Below are 20,419 nucleotides of genomic sequence, written 5' to 3' on the forward strand. Positions count from 1 at the left end.
CGGGGTCATGGAGTTGGCAGCTAGGAAAGCCAGCCCGGTTTGGCTCTGAAGCCTGGATGTTCAATGATGTTCTGCGGCCTACCTCCCAGGGTCACCGTGAAGATAAACAGATCAACCAGGAGACTGTGAGGTGCTGTTTAAATGGCAAAGGTCTGCCCTCACTCTCCCCCAACCCCCAGCGCCTGCTGCCCTGAGTCTGTGGTGTCCAAAGTGAAGGAAGGGCCTACCTGGCTGGACGGCAACTCCTCGTCACTGCTCTCCGAGGACCCCTCTGCATTCTTCTCTGGGGCTACTGGTGCCAGGGGCTTGCTTCTGGCAGCTTTGGAGATGCCCTCCTTCTGGGGGAACAAGCACACAGGCAGGGGAGAGGGGGTGTTAGCCGATGGGGAATCCGACTGAGGGACTGGGGTGGGGAAACCCCGGCCAGGGAGCAAGGACTTTCCCATATGCTGGCTGTCCACGGGTGGCAGCATGACCCCCCTACTACATGCACGGGAGGATAGCGGCTGGCTCGGCATGCCCCGAGGCCCCTGGAAACCCAGGCCTGCACTCTGCCGATGCCCCCTCCAAGGCTTACTCTGAACTTGAAAGGGACGTAGGAGTCAGACCCCACTAAGACCCGAGGACTGGAGTGCTATTGGCCAGGTGTCCAGAGGAGAGGAGACAGCAGTCCTTTCAGGACAAGGTTGCAGAGGTGAGCCAGTGGTCCCAGCATGTTCTATCTGTCTGTAACACCCCCAGGTAAAAAAAAAAGCAGGAGCCAGCCAGAAGTGTCCCGAGGCTCCACCCCCTCCTGCCAGACCAGGCATTAAGAAGAGGGGCTGGCTGGGCAGGAGCCACAGTCGGGGGGCCAGAGGAGGAGAGCACGGAGCAGCAGGCACCAGTGGTGACCAGCTCAGGGGATCCCAGGGCAGGGGTCAGAGTCCCCCACCCCCTTCGCTACTCATCCAGCCTGGCAAAGCAGCAGAGCCACCTACACTGTCCGAGTCCGGTTTCTCAAGAGCAGCTACGAGATCCTGAATTGTGTCATCTCCTACTTTTTAAATGGGTCGGCAACACCGCACACAGCAACAGCTGTGCCCCATGCCTTCCTCGCTATCAGAAACCCAACTCCGCTCTGCTAGGGCTGGTGGCCCCCTCTCCCAGCCAATCGCAGAACCATAGGCCCCTCATCACTGAGCAGGGGAAGCCCATGCCTTAGATCTGGACAAGGGGGTGAGGGGAAGGGAGGTCAGCTAGTGGACGTCCTAGCTCTTCTGGGGACGCTGCGGCCCTGCCATGACAGCGAGTGGAAGGTGGAAGAAATCTGGGTCACCCATGAGGCCGAGCTGAAGGAACCACCTCTGGAGCAGCTTTCCCCCAAAGCCTTGTGCTCTGTGAGGTAACCAATCCCCTTTAAGCTCTTGGAATTAGGTTTTCTCTCCCAAATTAGGATGTCCTGATTCAGGAGCCCACTTAAAACTTTAAAAACAAACCAAAATACTGCCGTGTTTGAACAGGCCTGGGACCCTTGTGTCTCAGTCTGGCACTTAGGCCCCCATAGACGTGACAAGCAACTAGAAGTGACTACTGCCTACAGGACGGCTGGCCCTGGTGGATCCTGCCTGGCTTCACATTGCCTCCCCTTGGCAAACCCCTAGCCTGGAGTGCCTGGCTCTACTTTTTTGTCTGGTGAACACCTGGACTTCCTTCAAGCTCTGCTCAATCATCTCTTCCAGCCGCTAGATGCCTGTTCTCCCAGCTCCATTGGACAGAGCACTACCAGAATATTCTCCAATAATCCAGCTACTTCATCTTGCCCCACTGACTATAGGCCCCATGAGGGCAGGGCCAACACCTTTCATCCCTTTATCTCTGCCAGTGAGAAAGAGTGTTCGTAGTTGGTCTGATGCACTGAAGACAGTGATCAGTGCTAGAAGCATTTAACAGACTTCTTGGTGCTTGTTTAGCTCCTGAAAAAAAAAAAAAACAAACAAACCCAGAAACCTAAGAGAGGAGGAGCTCGGCCTAGCACAAGGATTTCCAGCTTTCCTTAAGAAACAGAGATGTGGCCACACAGAGGTACATTTCCACAAGGTCATAATCGGCTGCTGGAGTTGACAGGGACCATCTTTCTAGTTGGCACCAGAGCTCTCCAGTTTGCCCTATCTGCCACCACCTTCTACTGCCTCTTCGGACACCAACACTCAATGTCGGCTACAAGGCCATCACACGCACGAGCCCTCTCTGTCTTGGAGTCTGTTTCCCTGAACTTTGGCAGGACGAGGCTACTCCTGCTGCCTTCTGCACAGACAGAAGGGAAACCATCCACAGCAAAGTCGGTTCCTCATTCCCTCCCTCTCCCCACTCCCCAGGCTTCATCCGGTTAAACTTTCCCTGGGATCCCAGGTGAGGGAGGGGACTCCTCTAGCTCCCTGGTGCCTCCTGGTACTTGCATCACAGCCCAAGCCTCAAGATGCCCTGTGACATCCTGGTATTCTCAGGCTCATTTACCTTGGCAGGAATTTCTGGTCTCGTCTTCTGTGGGGCTGGCGTGTCTCCTCGGGCTACGGAGGCCTCAGTGGGTACAGGAGTGCCCGGGACACCTTTCATCGGGGAGGCCTTGGTTTGGGGGTGCTTTATAGCAGGCTTCGCCTAAAGAGACAGAAGACAGCTGCTGGGGTAAGGGTCCGGGAGTCATGGCTTTCATCTGGTATTCTTTCCTCACCTGGCCCTGAACCCAAGTCCTGAGTGCGGAGAGGGCGGTGGCAGCTCAGAGGCCTGGTGTTGCAGCGGCTTCCTCGTTAGGCCTCACCTGGGCTGGCGCCTCCTCCTCGCTGTCAGACTCCTCCTCACTGCTGCTTTCCGAGTCCTCCTCTGGCTTCCCTGCCTGGGTGGCTATGGCTCCTGTCTTCTTGGGAGGGGCCACTGCAGCCCCTTTCCTGGAGAGCTCCTTGCTGGGGGCTGAGGCAGTTCTGACCTGGGGACTTTTCCCTGCAGGCTTCACCAGGAGTGAGAGAAACAATTAGGGGAAAGAGCCAAAGGAACTGCAAGAGCTGCTCTCTACTCTCCCCGGGCCTCACCTGAGTGGGGACTTCTCCATCACTGTCCGACTCCTCCTCGCTGCTCTCGGAGTCCTCCTCCTGTGGGCTCTTGACTGGCCCTGGCTGTGCCGGGGCTGCTGTGGCCACTGCCTTTCCCACAGCTGGTATGGACCCCTGGCTCCTGGCTGAGACAGCATTGCTCTGGGGAGTTCTCGCTGGTGGCTTTACCTGCATCGAGGGAAGGTAACGGCATTAGGGAAGGAAGCAGACAGCACAGCTCCGTTTAGGTTAGCCACTCACGGTATGACTGTGCAGAAGTCTGTCCCGCCTGTGCAGAGCCCTGGCTAGGCTGAGCCAACTGCATGGTCCTCCTTTCCACCCCACCTCTGGCGCCTCCTGGGCTTCTGGACCCACTTGCCTTGGCTGGGGACTCAAGCTTGGCTTGAGCAGCTGCCATGACCCCTTTTCCTGGAGCTGATGCTGCCCCTTTGGCTGAAGCTGCTCTGGTGGGAGCTGGGTTGGCTTTGTTCTGAGGAGTTTTCATAGAGGCCTTCATCTGGAAAGAGAAACAAGAATTACAGAAGGGAGAAGATGAGATGCAGTTAACCAAGAACTCTGATTCTGGAGTCAGATGCTGGACTTTGGATTCTTGCTCCTCCATTTAATAGCTGTGCGAACCTGGGCAAATCACTAACCTCTGTGGCCTCAGCTTCCTCCTCTGTAAAACGGGGCTAACAACAATGCCCACCCACAAGGTTACCATGAGGATTAAGTGGGAGAGTCACAGTGTTTAGCATGGTTCCTGGCACATAAACTCGTTATTGTGAGCACTTTCCTTAGTGTTAGCTAAGCATGAGTCTACCCAGAGCAGATGTACTTTTCCAGGCTCCCTTTTCAGCTAGTTGGCCGCGAGTTTAACTTCTGGCTAACAGAATAGAAGTCAAGTATACAATTCAACTTTCTTACACAGTTGAAAACATGGTTTTCTTCTTCTTAAGATTTTATTTATTTATTTGACAGAGATATCACAAGTAGGTGGAGAGGCAGGCAGAGAGAGAAAGGAGGAAGCAGGCCCTCTGCTAAGCAGAGAGCCCGATGTGGGGCTTGATCCCAGGACTCTGGGATCACGACCCGAGCCAAAGGCAGAGGCCTTAACCCACTGAGACACCCAGCACCCCGAAAACATGGTCTTCTTCCTTCCAGCTGGAAGAAATGCTGAGGTAACAGCTGGAGCTCTAGCAGCCATAATAGCATATGAGGCAGGAGCCAGGTACTCAAGATGGCAGAAGAAGATAGAAAACCATGGCCGTCTGAGGTTCTCTTCAGTTTAACCTAATCTTAAATGATATCCAAGGGATCCCCCCAAACTCTCTCGGGGTATCCAAGCAAACACAGACCTAGAAAGATGAGGGCAACAAAGAGTAAAACCTTTGATGGTTAGATTGCGGACAGGACTGTGAAAGCAAACTGGGCTAATGTGAGGTAGAATGAGGAATCTAAGTGTCTCTAGGCCCCTGACTCATTCAGAGATGTCATCTGATCAGTGACTTCCCCATCCACACGAGACCAAGTGAAACTAAGAATCAGTACTTCAAGAAAGAAAGCCCTCTCAAGCACAGACTGTGTCTGGCAAAGGTCAAGGTGCTCATCAGCATAGAAAAGTCCTCCAGAGAGGAGCAAGGTCTTTTACATTCACTTAAGAATACAGACACCAGCACTAAGGTGACCTCACAAGTGTTAATACAGTACGAAATATGACTCAAGAAGCAAAAAAAAGAAAAAAAAAACCCTGAATAGACCCATAATAGTTTTTGATATTGACTTAATAATTAAAAAATCTTCCACACACAAAAAATCCAGGCCCACGTATCCTTCTTGGTGAATTCTACTAAGAAGAAGTAATACCAATCCAACATAAACCCTCAGGAAACAAAGGACAGAATACTACCAAACCCATTTCATGAGGCCAGTGTCACCCGAATACCAAACCCAGGCCAACACATCACACAAAAACTACAGACTAATATTCCTGACGGATATAGATGCAAAAACTGTAGCAAACCAAATCCAACAACAAAAAAGGAGCAGACAGCATGTCCCAGTGGGATTTATTGCAAGAACGAAGGGTTGATTTAATACCTAAAAATCACATTTAAATATCACATTAAAGACAGGAAAACAAAACAAAACAAAACAAAACAGTAAAATCACTTCAAGAGAAGAAAAGCATTTGACAAAAATTCAACTCCAAACCTCATAATAAAAACTCAACAAACTAAGAGCAGAAAAGAACTTCCTTGGGGGCACCTGGCTGGCTCAGTCAGTGGAGCATGGGACTCTCGATCTTGTGGTTGTGAGTTTAAGCCCCACGTTGGGTGTAGAATGTACTAAAAAATAAAATCTTAAAAAGAAAAGAAAAAAGCACTTCCTCATCCTGATAAAGGGCATCTCTGAAAAACTTGGAGCTAAAAAGCTAAAATCATACTAACCAGTGAAAACACTGAATGCTATACCCTAAATGAGAAACAAGGCCAGGCTGGCTGTTCCCACCATTGCTATTCAACATTGTACCTGAGGGTCTAGCCAGGGCAGTAAGGCAAGAAAAAGAAATACACACTGTCTAAAGAGGAAAAAGTAAAACTGCCCTTGTTCACAGACAACATACTTTGTATATAGAAAATCCCAAGGAATCTACAAAAGCCAAGAAAACAAGTAAGCAAATGTAATGTCGAAAGATGTAGTATCAACAAGGACGCCTGCGTGACTTAGTTGGTTAAGTGACTGCCTTCAGTTCAGGTCAGGATCCCAGGGTCCTGGGATCGAGTTCCGCATCAGGCTCCTTGCTTAGTGGGGAAGCCTGCTTCTCCCTCTGTCTGCTGCTCCCCCTCCTTGTGCTGATGAATAAATAAATAAAATCTTAACAAAAAAAAAAAAAAAAAAAAAAGGAAAGAAAAGAAGAAAAAGATGTACAGTCAACATACAACGCAAGGTCAGGCCCTAAAGGCACTTATTCAGCCAATCATCACAGGCCAGCTGGCCATTTCTCCCACCCCTTTCACACAAGGGCTCTCTTCCTATGGCATTTCAATGGAGAATCACCTCCTTCTCTGTCTCTGACACATCTGGTTTTCCAGAACCACTCCTATCTTTGTTACTTTGTTCTGAACCTCAGCTCCCACATGGACAGCTTCCTTTGAGCTGGCTAGGGTCTCTGAGCAGACCAGAGACTGTGTGACTCACTTGACCCCAGCAGTACTGAGCATGCGGGACGCACTCGGTGTGCACAGATGGCATTCTGCAAGGGAAGCCATACAAGGATTCTCAGTTCATCCCCAACAGAACCCTGCAACAGAGGCTTGATTATCCTTATCCTTCAGACAAGACTCCTATCAGAGCTGCCTGTCTCAGCACAGGCAAGGCAGGCCTCCTGAAGCTAGGGGTAAGGCACCATCTTCTGACAGGGCGTCAGGCTATAAAGCTGGGCCCCTAGAGAGGGATTAGCCGTTTTATTTTGTGCATTGGAAGAAAGTAAGGCCCTAGGGCATAATCATGTCTGTGATTGGAAAAGTCTGGGCCAAGATGCAGTAGAAGGATGTATGAAAGTCAAAGGCTTTTGAGGCAGGCACGCTGGGGCCTAGGCCCAGCTTGGACCCTCCCTGGCTGGGCTGAAGCAGGTCAGCAACCAACTCTTCTAAGCTCTAATTTCCTCCTCCAGAAACCAAAGCGAGCGAACACCCGTCTAATGGTACTGGTGGGAGGCTCAGACACTGAAGCAATGAGCACAACGAAACTTTTCAGGCACTGGGACATGTCTGTAGCTTACAAACTGGATAGGAGCTGTTGGGCTAGGACTCCAACAGGGCCTGCACACAGGTCAAAACCTCACTAGCAGAATCACAGGAACCTGTGTCCCACAAAGCAAAAGGGAGAGGGAAACAAACAAACGAACAAAAATTATAGAAAATGTGTGCTTTGATATAGGGAAAAAAAAGAAATGACTAAAGAGCGACAATTACAAATAATAAGATGGTGAGTGAGAACAGGGCATGAGTGATCTTCACTTTCCCCAACTTCTCTCTTCCAGGCTGGGAGGGACTCCTGAGTCTGCTCCCCATCAGCCTGGCCCCCTCCCAGGGCCGATGAATGAGCTTACAGTGTGCAGGCCCCCTGCTATGTGCAGGTGAGACCCCATTACCTTCTCAATCCTGCGAAGGCTGATTTCCAATTTACAGATGAGTAAAACCAAGGTCCTGCGTGGATCCCTCACTTGCTAGGACATGTTGCTAGGACCTGAACCCAGGCAGTCTGGCTCCAAACCCCCTGCCGTCTGCCCCTGCCCTACCTGCTCCCTCAGGGATCCCACCAAATGCTCTGCTTGGGGCAGTTCACTCAGGCCAAGTGCCCCCCCACCCTCTGGGCCTTCATACAGGCTAGTTTCTTTGTCTAGAACACTCCGCTTCACCCGGCCGGCTCTTTCAGCCCACAGTTCCCAATGTCACTTCCTCCAGGAGGCCCTCCTTCCTGGAAACCCCTAGATGCCATCAAGTGCCATGCTGTTAGCCCACGTACAAGCTCTACTCTCAACCTTGGCACACCATGCTGGAGTAACCTGGGCACATGTCCATGCCCCCACCTACACTGGGAACTCCCGAAGGGAGACAGGACAGTGTCTGGCAGATGGGCTGCTCAACAGAGCTTGTGGAAGGCATAAGGACTCTCAACAGGAGCTCAAAAGGCCATGGGCAAGACCCTGCTGCCTTTGACAGGTGGAGGAGACAGAGTGAAAAGTGGGGAAGGAGGCTGGGCTGAGGCTGCCCTTAAGGTTTCTGCACACGCAGGGGGTGGGGGTGGGGGCAAGAACAGCCCAGAAAAGCCTCTCCTCAGCCCTGCCTCAGGTTCTGGTGTGGGTGGGATGGCCTGGCTCTTCCTTGGCCTCACCTGGGTGGGAGCTTTGGCTGCCTCCTCACTGTCCGAGTCCTCCTCACTGCTCTCCGAGGAGTCTTCCGGCAGCTCAGCTTTGACTTTGACTGGGGCCACTGGGAGCCCTGCCTTCCCAGGGGGTGCTGCGGCAGTCCCTTGGCCTGAGGGCCCTTTGGTGGGTGTAGAGGCAGTTTTCACGGTGACACCTTTCCCCACAGGCTTTGCCTGGAATGACAGGGGACAGAAGCGGGTCACAGGTGCCCCAGGGGCCACGTGAGCACTGGCCCTGAGTCAGCTGAATAAACTTGGCCTCACCTGTCCCACGGCTGGGGTAGGAGTGAGGTCCTCCTCACTGTCGGACTCCTCGCTGCTTGAAGAGTCCTCTGGCCCCTGGATGCCCCTGGCCATAGCTGGGGATGAGGCACAGGCTGGAGAAGTTGCTGTTCCCACCTTCCAAGGAGCTGGCGTGCCCACTCGCACTGGGGGGGCCTTGGCAGTTGCTGGGGTAATGGGGGTGCCCTTCCTTGGGGAGGCCTTGATCTGGGGTGTTTTCACAGCTGGTTTTGCCTGAGAGGAAGCAGAAGTCAGAAGCTAGAGAAGGAGCGTGAATTCAGAGGCCCCATCTGCTCTGGGGCGGAGCCCCCTGCCATCCTTCCCCTCTGCTCCCTGGGGAGCTGACTGGTGGGGGTGGTTGGGCTGCACCAAGGCCTCTCCTGAGCCCCACCTGGGCTGGAGCGGGGGCTGCAGGCACCTTCTCGTCACTTTCTGACTCCTCACTGCTCTCCGAGTCATCCTTGGACACCTTGGCCTTGCCCTGGGTGGTCACAGACCCTGCCTTCTGAGGGGGCCCCTTGGCAGGACCTGAGGCAGGTCTGACCTGGATCTTCCCAGAGGATTTTGCCTGTAGTGAGACACACAAGATCGGGGAGGGGGTGGACAGCATGGCTATGTGCAAAGACACAGACCAAAAGGGCAAGCAGAGTCAGTGTGTATGTATGTGGTCTGGGGAAGACGGCTCCTGGCCCTGAGCGGGAGAGAAGAGCCTTATAGGCAGGCGCCTCACCTGGGCCGGCGCCTCTGCCTCGCTGTCTGATTCCTCCTCGCTGCTGCTCTCTGAGTCCTCCTCCTGTTTCCCTACTGGGGTGGCTGCCGGCCCCAGCTTCTGAGGGGGCCCCTTGACAGGACCTGAGGCAGCTCTGACTTGGGAGTTTTGCCCCAAAGGTTTTGCCTGGGAGTAACAAAAGACGAGATCAGGGCAGGGGCCCACAGGGGACTGTGAGTGAGGGGAGACAGGAGGAGAGGAAGGCAAATGCAGGACGCAGGGCCCCAGGCAAGGAGGGGGAGGACAAGCCAACGGATGGGCTCTCCGAGCAGCGGCACCTGTCTCCTCACCTGAGCAGGGCTCTTGGCTGGGGGCACAGCTGCTGGGGCCTCCTCCTCGCTGTCAGACTCCTCAGTGCTACTCTCTGCGTTGTCTTCCCCTTTCCCCTTCCCCACCTGGGCGGCTACAGGCCCTGCCTTGCCAGGGGGCAGTGCAGGGGCCACTTTCCTAGGGGACTCCTTGGCAGAAGCTGAGGCACCTTTGACCTGGGGGGTCTTCCCTGAAGACTTCGCCTGGAGGGAGACAAATGGAATCAGGGAAGGGAGCCGAGAGTGGACATGAGGAGGAGAAACAAGAGACCAGACAGGGAAGAGGACGCCACACAAACCTGAGGTGAGCTGGGGTGGGGCTCTGAGCATGTCTAGGGCTCTTGCAGATGGCAGAGCAAGTCCTCAGAGGGCCTTCAGGGGAGGGGCTAGGGCTGCATGGACCCTCCCCTCCCAGGCCTCACCTGAAGTGGTGTCTTGGCAGCCGGCGCTTCCTCCTCGCTGTCAGACTCCTCCTCACTGCTGCTATCTGAGTCCTCCTCTGGCTTCCCGGCCGTGGCCTGTGCAGCTGCAGGCCCTGCCTTCCCAGGGGGTGCTGGGGCGGCCCCTTTCCCAGAGGTCCCCTTGACAGGACCCAACGCAGCTCTGACCTGGACAACTGTGTTTGAGGCCTTCGCCTAGTAAAAGAGAAGGGGTGGTTTGTTCCTCTCCTCCTCACCCTCTGGTGGGGACCTCAGGACAAAGTGGAAGCCTTAGCTGGGGCTCAGAAGACGCCCCCTCTACTCTCCTCACTCTCTACCTTTACTGGTGCTCAGGCCTGGCCTATCAGCTTCACTCTCACTTCTGGGGCCTTCCCAGCCCTGCCCGTCCCACTTGGCCACCACTGCCTCCTCCTCTGGGTCCGAGACAGACACCAGTTCCTTCGGCAGTCCTCTCTGATGCCCACACAGGGGTCAGAGCTGCCCTCGGCTGGACTCCTCCGTCAGCGGGAGAGCTCTGGGAGCACAGGCACCAGGTCTGGCCTGACCCACTGCTGCACCCTGTGTGTAACAATTCTTACTCCCACTGCTGCCTCAGGGCCTTGGCACTTGCTGTGCTCCCCACCAGAATGACTTCTGTCTAAATGTCCATGTGTACGCCCCTGCCCCCGTCCTGCTTTAGGTCCTCGAAGTCTCTGTAAGGCTTTCCCTGAGGACTCTATTTTAATTGCCATTCCTACAGCACAGCCCACCTCACCCTCCTCTTAAACACCCAGCAAAGTGAACCTTATTTACTGCATCTCCCCAGACCTGCGTGGGGACCGGGACCTCCCCTCCTGGGCCTCACCTGGCCAGCCCAGGGCTGCGGGGCCTTTTCTCACCACTGTCTGATGCTTCCTCCTCCTGGCACTCCAACCCCATCAGCCTCCCAGCCCCCCCGCTTTCCCTCAGACAATCCAGGAGCCCGTGTCCACCTGCCCAGGGGAGGGGATCCCAGCAGATGGAAGTTAACAGGATTCCTGTTAGCTAACAAACCATGATTTGGCCAGAAAAACCAGATGACCAAGCAATTAAAACTTAAATCCCTTCACAACAAGACCAGCTGGCCACATCCATTCATTAGACAGGGAAACTGAGGTAAAGGGGAGTTACTGATAGAGCGGGGTTTAGGACCACCCCCTGGGAAGCAGCCCTTCTAAGCTGCCACTCGGGCAAGAAGGGCAATTTCCACGGATGGCTGAAGCAAGCCCAACTGTCCTTACCCCTCAATTTTCACACCCCCATCTCCTGCCCCCCAAACACCAAGGTGAGGCTCATTTGGTGGAGGGGCTGGTCATGCAGCCGTCTGGCCAGCCTCTGGGGGCCATGGAAGAGTCTCTGGCTGCAGGGGGCCCGGGATGCCGAGGGGTAGTCCGCCCCAGGCCTCACCTGGCAGGGCGGCTCTGCAGGGGTGCCCTCCTCACTCTCAGACTCCTCTTCGCTGCTCTCCGAGTCCTCTTCTGGCACCTTGGCCTTGTTGGCTGAGGTCAGGGCACCTCCTCTGACTTGGGGGGTCACATCCCCTGCCTTCCCAGGTGTTGGGGCTGTTCCTCTTCCGAGAGAGTCCTTGGCAGGCACTGGTGAGGCTTTGACCTGGGGTGGTTTTACTGAAGGTTTCATCTGGAACAAGAAAATGCAATTAGGGAGAAATTACTCCTCTTTGCCTCTGAGGAGTAGGAGAGGCTCTATAGTTTATCAAGGCCTTTCCTTGTATACTCTGATTCTCAACTCCCTGAGACAGATGCCATCTTTACACTCGCGTTCCAGAAAAGGACAAGAAGCTCAGGGAGGTTAAGTCATTCAGGACCAAAATGAAGGGCAAAATCATGACTAGAACCATGACTGTGCGGCCTTGGGGGCAGAACCCTCTAACACTATGCTCCCCTGCTGCCTGGCATGCACAGTCCACCCAGCCCAGAGGGGCAGTCTCTCTCCACCGAGAGGCTTACCCCGTCCCCCCTTCGACTGCAGGATCTGATCATGGTGGCCATCCCAAGGGCCAGGAGCCTAGGATTTGAACTCTGGTCTTGCTACTCGCTTCCTGGGGCACGTTTCTTTCCACTATGGGCTTTCTTATACTTCTAAAACCCTGACATTTCCAAGGCAGACAGTGCCCTACCTCCACCTCTGTCATCAGATTTCACCTGACCTTGGGTTCCTGGGGCAGCCATCTCCTCAAGTTGCCATGGCCTCTAGCCTACCAAAGCTGTGAGTCTGGCTGCTGGCTTTCCAGGGCCAGAAGTGGTCCCTTTTCCCGTGGCAGGTCTGGGAGGGATGGGAGCCTGAGGAGCCCTGATGGCTGTATCCGGGTGGCAATGGGATGTGGGGAGTGGCCTTCGGTCAGGCCTGGAGTAGATAGGAGGAAGGTCTCCACCTTCTCTGGGTGAGGCGGGAGACAAGGGAGAAGTACTCTGGGCACCAAACCAACTCCCCCCGCCCAAAATCCTGCTGGTTCTCCCTCCACACGCCTTTTCTAGTAGGTACCCTGGGGCCTGCCATCAGCCTCCAAGTTCACCAGCTGCTTCAACAGTCTTGCTGCTTTCCCTCTGCCCTGTCCTCCAACCCAGGCCACAACCAGCAACCTCCCTCCAACATAAATCAGACCATCTTACCTCCACTCCTGAAACCTTGCAATGGCTTCTCACAGAGCCCAGAGTACAACCCAACCTCCTCCTGCCCATCCTCCTGGCCTGGCAGCGGCCTGTGACCCCGCCTACTCTGACCCCTCTTCTGTCCCTTGCACCTCATCCACAGTGTCACAGCCTTGTTGCTGCCCCTCGCGGCTCTGCTTCCCCTAGCGACCTGCGACACTGTAGTCAAACGTCCCAGAATGCCTCCATGTCCTCTCCACGTCTTTCCTGCCTGCCCCTATATCCCCAAAGTGTGGATGCCCCCTCAAGAGTGACTCCCTGGCCACAGCTACGAGAGGGGTTAACGCCACAGACCAACACCTGACCATCACTGACCACGCACCTAGGCCTGGCATTCACCAGCAGGCCCAGAACCCCTCACCCAACTCACCTGACCATACCACCTGACGGCCGCCCTCCTACCCCGGCCCTTGGCTCATGCAGCTCTTCCTGCTGAAACACTCTTTCCTCCCCCACATCCCTTCCTGGTGAGTCCCCTATGCATCAAGGCTCTGCTCCAGTGCCACCTCTCCCAGGAAGCCTTTCCTTGTCTCACAGACAGGTTGGCGTCTCTCCCTGCCAATCTGAGACCTCTTTCATGCCCAACGTATGACAAGCAGCACCTGGCTCCCCTCCCCAGGCCTCGGCCTTTCCAGCTCCCAGTCTGCCTGAAACACTAGAACTGATTTGGCCCCACTGGTGTGTGAAGCTCCGGCCAGGCTGCTGGGAAGGTTAGAGGTTAGACAGCAGCTCCTGAGGACAGTGGCAATTACCTCCACGTATGTCTCATCGCTCGAGCTGGAGGTCTCCTCGCTGGAGCTGTCAACCTGGTTGGCTGAGGCCATTCCTGAGGGAGGAAGAGGGAGAGGACTGAGGAACTGCCCTTCCAGACCGCCCTCCCCTCGCCAGCGCTCTGCCATGTCAGCCAATGAGAGGCAGGGGCCCTGTGCTCGCTTCTTGCGTGTGGAGCTTCAGCCCCACCTATCCTGAAGCCCCACAGCTGAGGCGCGGGCCACCTATCTCCCTGTGTTCCCACACACTGTGGCCCTGTGAAGGGTCAGAGACCAGGTCCTACTACACACATGCCAGGGTCTGATGGCTCGGAGATCTCCTGCCAATATCACACTGAGGCAGGCAGGCAGTCTCTCATTTGACATGAGAGACTTAGGCAAATCCAGGCTCTCACTTGAGTCTCAACTTCTACAGTGGGCCCCGGACCCACCTGAGAACAGTAAACCAGAAAATGCTCCATCACCCCCCAGGGCTGCTCCAACTACCTTGGCAAAGCCTGACCTAACCCTGCAGCAGACCCTCGCTCATCGAGGTGTGGAGCCTTGGAGACACACCTTTAAATTCCAGAAGGTCCCACAGCCTGATAAAGCAGTGCCCGGGGCCTACCTCCCCAGCCCAAACTCAGGGGGCTTGGAGTCTAGAGGTCAGCACCGCTCACCAGGCTTGGCTGTGGTTCCGAGGGCTGGGACGCCACCCTCCTCTTCAGTTTCTGAAACCAGAATGGTATTTGCCGAGGGCTCTGCTGACTTCCTGGGGGACCTCCCAGACAGAAGGTGGGCCACTGCCTTTCCAGAGGCCGGATGTGGTGTGGAGTTCATCATCTTGCTGGCTTTCTTGGTCTTCGCCTACAAAGGACAGGGTGACAGACACGCTGGGTACAGCCTGGTGAATGACGAGCCCAGACCTCTTCCCAGCCATGCGACTTTGGGCAAATTCCCTCTCTCCGTCCGTTACTTCATCTCTAAGGTGGGGCTGACAGTGGTACCCGCCCTCATGGAGGCTTGGAGATTGCCCAGTGGCAGTTCCTGGGACACAGGAATTACTTGCTAAGCGGTACTGAGTGGTCTGCTGTGGTTCCTAGCACTACTTGGCATGGCTGAGAGCGCACCCAGCAGTCGGGGACGCGTCCTCGGTTCTCTAACGCTGCCTCCTCCACTACCTGTGCATGGTCTTCCACTCTGAGTGGTTTCAGTCTAGAAAATGAGCTTCGTGCTTTCAGAACCACAGGCGTCTCATTCACTGTGGTGCCCACCCTGCCTTCCACGGTGCCTGGAAAATAACTGGATGGGTCACAAGTTGTTGGCTGAACAGGCAGGCGACTGCAGATACGACGGGGAAAGAAGCTGTTACAGGTGCATGCTGTGCCCAGTGGCCTGGAGCAGTGTGCAATGTTTCCACCTTACAGGAAAGGAAACTGAGGCCCAGAGAGGTGAAGGGACGTGCTAGGGTCACACGACTAGTGATAAAGGCTGACATCTGAATCCAAGTCAGACTGTTATCCACAACCCTATCCTTGCCTGACACAGGAGACTGTCCCCCTGTAGGGCACTTCACTCCCACAGGCCACAGCTTCAAAGGTGGTCCTACTCACCTTGGCTTTCTCCTTTGCGCCTGAAGGCAAAACTGGCCCCACTGCTGAGGAGTTGGTAGCCGCTAGTCTTGGGGCTGCAAGACAGAAACACCCTCCGGCTGAGCCAGGTGAGCTTTTTCTCATTGAGAACAGACAATAGGTCTCAGCTCACCGGATGGTTCAACTGGTATGGCTGCCTGGTGCTGGCACGAGGACCTGAGGCTGAGCCCAGACTTGTGGGAAAGAGCTCTGGGGTGCAGGAGCCACAGCCAGAAGGAGCAAGAGGGCAGGGGGACATGAAAGCCACGGATCTGCGTCCCCCAGGGAGCCCTGGCTGGCATGAGACACTGGAGCGCCCAGAGCAAAGGGCTGGCTCACAGGCGTGCTGCATACTACCTCGACGGCAAGGCCCCACTTCAGGGTGGGCCAGCCCCGCAGGTGACCACGCTGTAGCCCGAGTCACTCAGCAGGACAGGGACGGTGGTCAGCCCACCCTTCCTCGGGCCACACAGAAAGCTGCTCAGGATTTCAAGGGTTTCTAGTGGAAAGGCAGCTGAACATGGGCCCAGGAACTGGTCAGATGTTAAGACTTAGAGATTCCTGGTGCTCTTATACTAGGGGACTGTCTCCCTACAGCTCAGACAGGACAAGATTTCTAGGGCATGCTGTGAATGCGAGAGGACACTGCGGAGATAAATGGCATGGTCTAACTCCCTTCCTGGCATTTAACTCCATCTCCCTCTCTTTTTAATTTTAGATGCATTTGTAAGTGGAGAGGAAGTAGAGAGAACCATACAGTACCAACCATTACCAACTTGTGGCCAATGTGATGTCAACCAGCCTCTCTGGCACCCTTCCCCATCAAGTATGATTCTGAAGAGAATGCCAGACATGTACCACGCTGCCCACAAATATTTCCATATGCTTCTCTCAACGGGGACTCGATTACGATTCCATTATCACAGGAATATTAATAAAATATCACTAAATAAGACTCACTAAATAAAAATTCATTAATATCAGATATAAGTCAGTATGAAATTGACCAGTTTTTGTGTTTCACAGCACGGAGCTATGGATGTATGCACATACGGACAGCTTTCTGTAGGCTCAGATGCAAAGGGGACAGCTGGAAAGCCACCCGCTAGGATACATATGGGGGAGAAGGGAACCAGGATAGGAGATCAGAAAACCACTCATTTTTCTTCCACATGCTTTTGTATGATTCAAAGTGAACCTGTTCTGCATTTATAATTTTAGAAGATTAAGAAAGATATAAGATATATTCAATACGATCTTGAATATTTTTTAAAACATGCTCAGGAAAAATAAATGGAAAAATAATTTGCCAAACTGTAGGCGGTAGAGTATGGGTAATTTTTTTCCCCGTCTTTTTAACCATTTTCGTAAATCCTGTAACGAACAGTCCACAGTGAATCCTGGATTTCTTTTATAATCGGAAAATATACCTAAAATCAAGAAATTACCTTCTTTGTAAGCAAAACCCAATAACTTTGCAGAGAAAAAGGACGATTCCTCTGTGGAGTTCAGCTATGTTGGTTAAAGCACGAACCGTCCTGAGGACTTGGGGAGAAGGGGCTGGGCAGGCCTCACGGGGTCATCCCGTGAAAGCTCTGAGACCAGAGTGCCCAGGAGAGCCTCCCTGTGCTACCTGGTACTCTTTCAGAATGACAGGAAGCACAGCCCCTCCCCTGGCAGCCCACAGGCCAAACAGAAGGGATGCCTGTCAGCTGCCCTCTGAGATCCTTCCAGCAGCTCTTCTATAAATGTGGGCTTCTTTCCATCTTCATCAGAATCACCGGGGGGTGAGGGGGGGCTTGCAACAATGTAGCTGTTGTACCTCAAATCAGACTGTAAGGGCCCAGCTCAGTTTTTGTTCACCACTGGATTCCCAGTAAGTATCTGGGACACGATGTTTGGCACGAGAAAGGGCTCAACTAAATACTGCAAGAGGTATGTGAGATGCTTCCAATCTTCTCTCTAAAAGGTCCTGGTCTTCCCAGGGCTCACTGGAGGAGAAGCTGGAGGTGGGCTCTCTCCCCAGAACAACCCAATATTCAAATGCCTGCCCCCCGAAGCTGCAGGGCCCTGGGCTGAGCCCCTACAAACACACCGGCCGGAGCTCTCCCAGAGGGCAGGGTGCTTACTGGCTTTGGCGGCTTCAGCTTCTGCCTCCTCCTCCTCTTCCTCTTCCGAGCTCTCAGAGCTGCTAATGGGGTCTGACACTCGGGTCTTCTTAGCCTGCAGCGCTGCATCCTCTTCCGCCTTCCGCTTCTGGCCAACCTCTGAGGTTCTGCAGGACCAAGTGACTGGCTGTACCAACCAGGTGGCAAGGGCACTTCCAGGAGATTTGAAAAGAAAGACATGCCCCCGCCCCACCACCCCTTTGCTCCCCAAGGAAATGTGCACGGAGGGTTTGAGAACATGGTGTAATACACTTGTATTCTGCATTTTTACACATTTCATAAACTATTAGTCTTCAAAATAACCAGGAAAGGTCAATAACATTACATAACAATGGCCAACCATCACTGAGTATGATGGGCCAGCATCTGTAGGCTGTTCCTAGGACCATCCAGACTCCCCCACTTCTCCAGAACTTGCAGCACCAGCACTGCCCTCTTTCTGAAAGACCCTGCTCAGCTCCTTCCTGTGCTTCAGGCCTCAGCGCCAATATAGACTCCTCAAAGGCCCACCCCTGCCAGTCTCTGCCCTGCCATCCTGTTTCGTTTTCTTCAGAGCACTTTTCTCCCTCCTGCTATTCTCCTGACTTCCTGCCTGCCTCCCCAGCTACATCATCAAACCCTGGGGCGGGGAGGGGGTGCTGGCCGGAACCTCGGCTGGCTCACTATGTATCTTCGGCACATCAGCTTACAGCTAAAAAAAATGAACAACTGACTTGCTCAGGGTCAGAGAGGAGGAATTTTGGAAGTCTGAGGCATGGGCAGGACATGCACCCAGATGGCTGAGCCCCTGCAGTGTACAAGGACCATCTCCTCTGACCTCACCCTCCCATCCCGACAGTGTCACTGTCTGTGCCCTGTGTTCTCCAGCTGGGCTAGCTGTGCTGTCAGTTTGTGGGCCCCTGTTCCCAGGAAGGCCACTTGTTGGGACTCCCCTGAAATACAGGTTTCACTTATTATATTATGCTCCTCTTGCCCCAACAGAATGTAAGTTTCATAAGGGTGGGGATTCTTCTCTGGTTTGTCCCAGGTATATTAAGAACAGTTCTGGCTCATAGTAGCTGCCACTCAATAAATACTGGGCATGGGGGAGGATAAACCTCCAATGGTCAGGTTTCGCACCTTACTTACTATTATTGTATTTTACAGATGAAGACATAGACTCAAGGAAGCCAAGTTTGCCCAAGGTCACATAGCTAGTTCTTGGGTTTGAACTCTGCTGAGAACCATTAGACTAGGCTGCCTCTGGTGGGTGTAAGGTCCTCATTCAGTACCCCTCACCCACAGAAGGGACCAGTGACAAGGGGCTCACTGAAGCAGTTCTCTAGGGAAGTGCCAGACACCCGACATGCTGAAGGGGGTGAGGGAGAGGAAGTGCAGGGAGGGAACTGCACTCTGGCCTTACCTTACAGCAGAGGGTAGCTGAGAACCGAGAGCTGATAGGGTCTTCACAGACCTTAGCTCTCCACTGGAAGCTGGGATCTCTTCCACATCATTCTCGCCCTTGCTTACACACCTCTGATGACAGGTAGCCTACCTCATTTCTGGATAGCTCATTCAGAAGCTGAAGCCTGTCTCCCTAAAGCAGTACCTCTGGGTCGCACTTCAGTCTCTCAGGACCCCAGACAACAGCCCACTTCCTTTGTCCTCAGAGATGTGCACACCTATTACCTGCCCCTTTGCCATCTCTTGTCCATCCTGGACAGTTCAGTATTTTCTATTCATTCAACATGGGACATGACTGCAGGTCCTTCACTCCCCTGGATGACTGTGGTCAGGCCAGTTCACAGAGAGGATGATTACCCCTTCCCTCCCTCTCAAACCATTCCTCTGTTGATATGCCTTTGGATTACCCCTCGCCTTTCCTGTTTCTGCATGTTTCACAAACATTTCACATGCAACATGTCCTCCCTCTCCCTCCAAACTGGGCTTGCTTCTTGCTCCATGCTCAAGCCCACTTTCCATGCAAGTGCACAGACCAGGCACCAGGGAGTCAACGAGCCCACCCCTCCAGACCATCCATAGCTCTCGGTCTCATCCCCTAATATTCCTGGAACTGACTGTCTGACTCTACACCCCCTCTGTTATTCCTGTCTCAAGCCCCATCAACTCTTGCCTGGATGATGGTGTCTACAGCCCCAACCAGCCATGCCATCCTGCAGAGTGATCTCACCACTCTCCACTGCACACTTTCATGGCCCCCACTGCTCTTGGGGCAAAGACGCAACTTCTCACCACGGACGATGAGGCCTTGCATGGGTCAACTCTGCGAGCCATCCAGCCTCCTCTGCCCTGTGGCTGCAGCCACAGGCCTCAGCCCAGGCAGTTCCTTCTGCCAGTCCCACTCTACCTGCCTCTCCAGACCTACTGCTTCATTCCCTCCCCCACTCCCTGCAGCCCTTACACCAAAGGTCATCACAGGGAAACCTCCCCGAAACCCCTAAATGAGGCCCAGCTAACCTGTTTATGGGGTCTTGGCACCAGGTCCTTTTTCCTAATCGTTACTGCCATTTTAATTTTATATTTATTTGTTTCATTCTCGAGGCATGCCTACATGACTCCAGTGTCAGCTCCAGGAAAGAAGGAACCATGTCTGTCTCACTCACAACAGTTATCTCCATACTTAGAATAGGACCTGGCATTTAGCAGGTAGGTACTCCAGAAATGTTTGGTGACTGAATGAGTAACAAGCTGCTGAGAAGCTGTGGTCCTTGGAAGCACTGAATACAGCTCTCAATGTCCTCTCTCACTATCAGACACCCATAGCTGTGACCTGGCTTCTCAGGGGCAAAGCCAGTGTCCACAGTGGGCCACGTAGACAGACTGCAGATCAGATTAGAATCCTAGCTTATTTCAAGCTGATGGCTTGGGGTGACCCTATTCCCCTCTTCCACCCCGTCAGACTTACTGTTGCCAGTGAGTATAGATGTCCATAAGGGTTACAGGCTGAGTCAGGAAACTTTTCTGCAGAGAAGTAAAGAGAAAGCAGCAATTAACTCCCAGCACAATATGAGTCCTCCTTGGGCCCAATTCTCCACGACCTCATGGGAGACCTTTTGTGCTGGGAAGTATGTCTGCTTGCCCCAGTCAGTACCACTCAAACCTTTCAGAGACAAGGAGGGCAAGTACTTCCAGCTAAAAACTTAAGACAATGTTGTTAGCGAGAGGTACCTCTGAAAGACTGGAGTTAGAATGTTCCAGGCTAGCATCTATCCAGCAGCCCTGAACCTTCCAGGCACTCTCCATGCTTAGAGGTCACAAGACAGAATTTTTTCCATCCCCAGCCTTTCAAGAGTCTCTGAAAGGCCAGGTGGGTCAACCTTCCCAGGGCAGTACAAACCACAGCCCAGACATCCAAGGTGTCCAGTGGCATTTCCACGGTCCACTCCTCTGC

At 53.8% G+C, this 20,419-nt stretch overlaps 1 protein-coding gene across 28 annotated transcripts in view; it reads right to left on the minus strand.

Annotated features, from left to right (window-relative positions):
- The window catches only part of TCOF1 (treacle ribosome biogenesis factor 1), a 37,639-nt gene that overhangs the window by 14,979 nt on the left and 2,241 nt on the right, over positions 1 to 20,419 (minus strand). For 14 of the 28 annotated variants that reach the window (XM_082726250.1, XM_082726249.1, XM_082726243.1 and 11 more), the window contains exons 2-18: positions 19,934 to 19,989; positions 16,990 to 17,135; positions 14,843 to 14,916; positions 13,910 to 14,096; positions 13,233 to 13,306; positions 11,219 to 11,449; positions 9,776 to 9,988; positions 9,336 to 9,557; positions 9,007 to 9,171; positions 8,668 to 8,844; positions 8,259 to 8,510; positions 7,962 to 8,168; positions 3,442 to 3,579; positions 3,063 to 3,251; positions 2,795 to 2,980; positions 2,494 to 2,634; positions 228 to 338 (exon numbers count right to left, since the gene is read on the minus strand). In XM_082726250.1, the coding sequence (XP_082582376.1) occupies positions 228 to 338; positions 2,494 to 2,634; positions 2,795 to 2,980; positions 3,063 to 3,251; positions 3,442 to 3,579; positions 7,962 to 8,168; positions 8,259 to 8,510; positions 8,668 to 8,844; positions 9,007 to 9,171; positions 9,336 to 9,557; positions 9,776 to 9,988; positions 11,219 to 11,449; positions 13,233 to 13,306; positions 13,910 to 14,096; positions 14,843 to 14,916; positions 16,990 to 17,135; positions 19,934 to 19,989 (2,769 nt within the window). The remainder of the gene's footprint in view (positions 1 to 227; positions 339 to 2,493; positions 2,635 to 2,794; positions 2,981 to 3,062; positions 3,252 to 3,441; positions 3,580 to 7,961; positions 8,169 to 8,258; positions 8,511 to 8,667; positions 8,845 to 9,006; positions 9,172 to 9,335; positions 9,558 to 9,775; positions 9,989 to 11,218; positions 11,450 to 13,232; positions 13,307 to 13,909; positions 14,097 to 14,842; positions 14,917 to 16,989; positions 17,136 to 19,933; positions 19,990 to 20,419) is intronic. The other 14 variants (XM_082726253.1, XM_082726252.1, XM_082726245.1 and 11 more) reach the window with 3 other exon arrangements.

This window comes from Mustela nivalis (assembly GCF_964662115.1).
Source record: "Mustela nivalis genome assembly, chromosome: 3".
Taxonomy (NCBI): Eukaryota; Metazoa; Chordata; class Mammalia; order Carnivora; family Mustelidae; genus Mustela; species Mustela nivalis.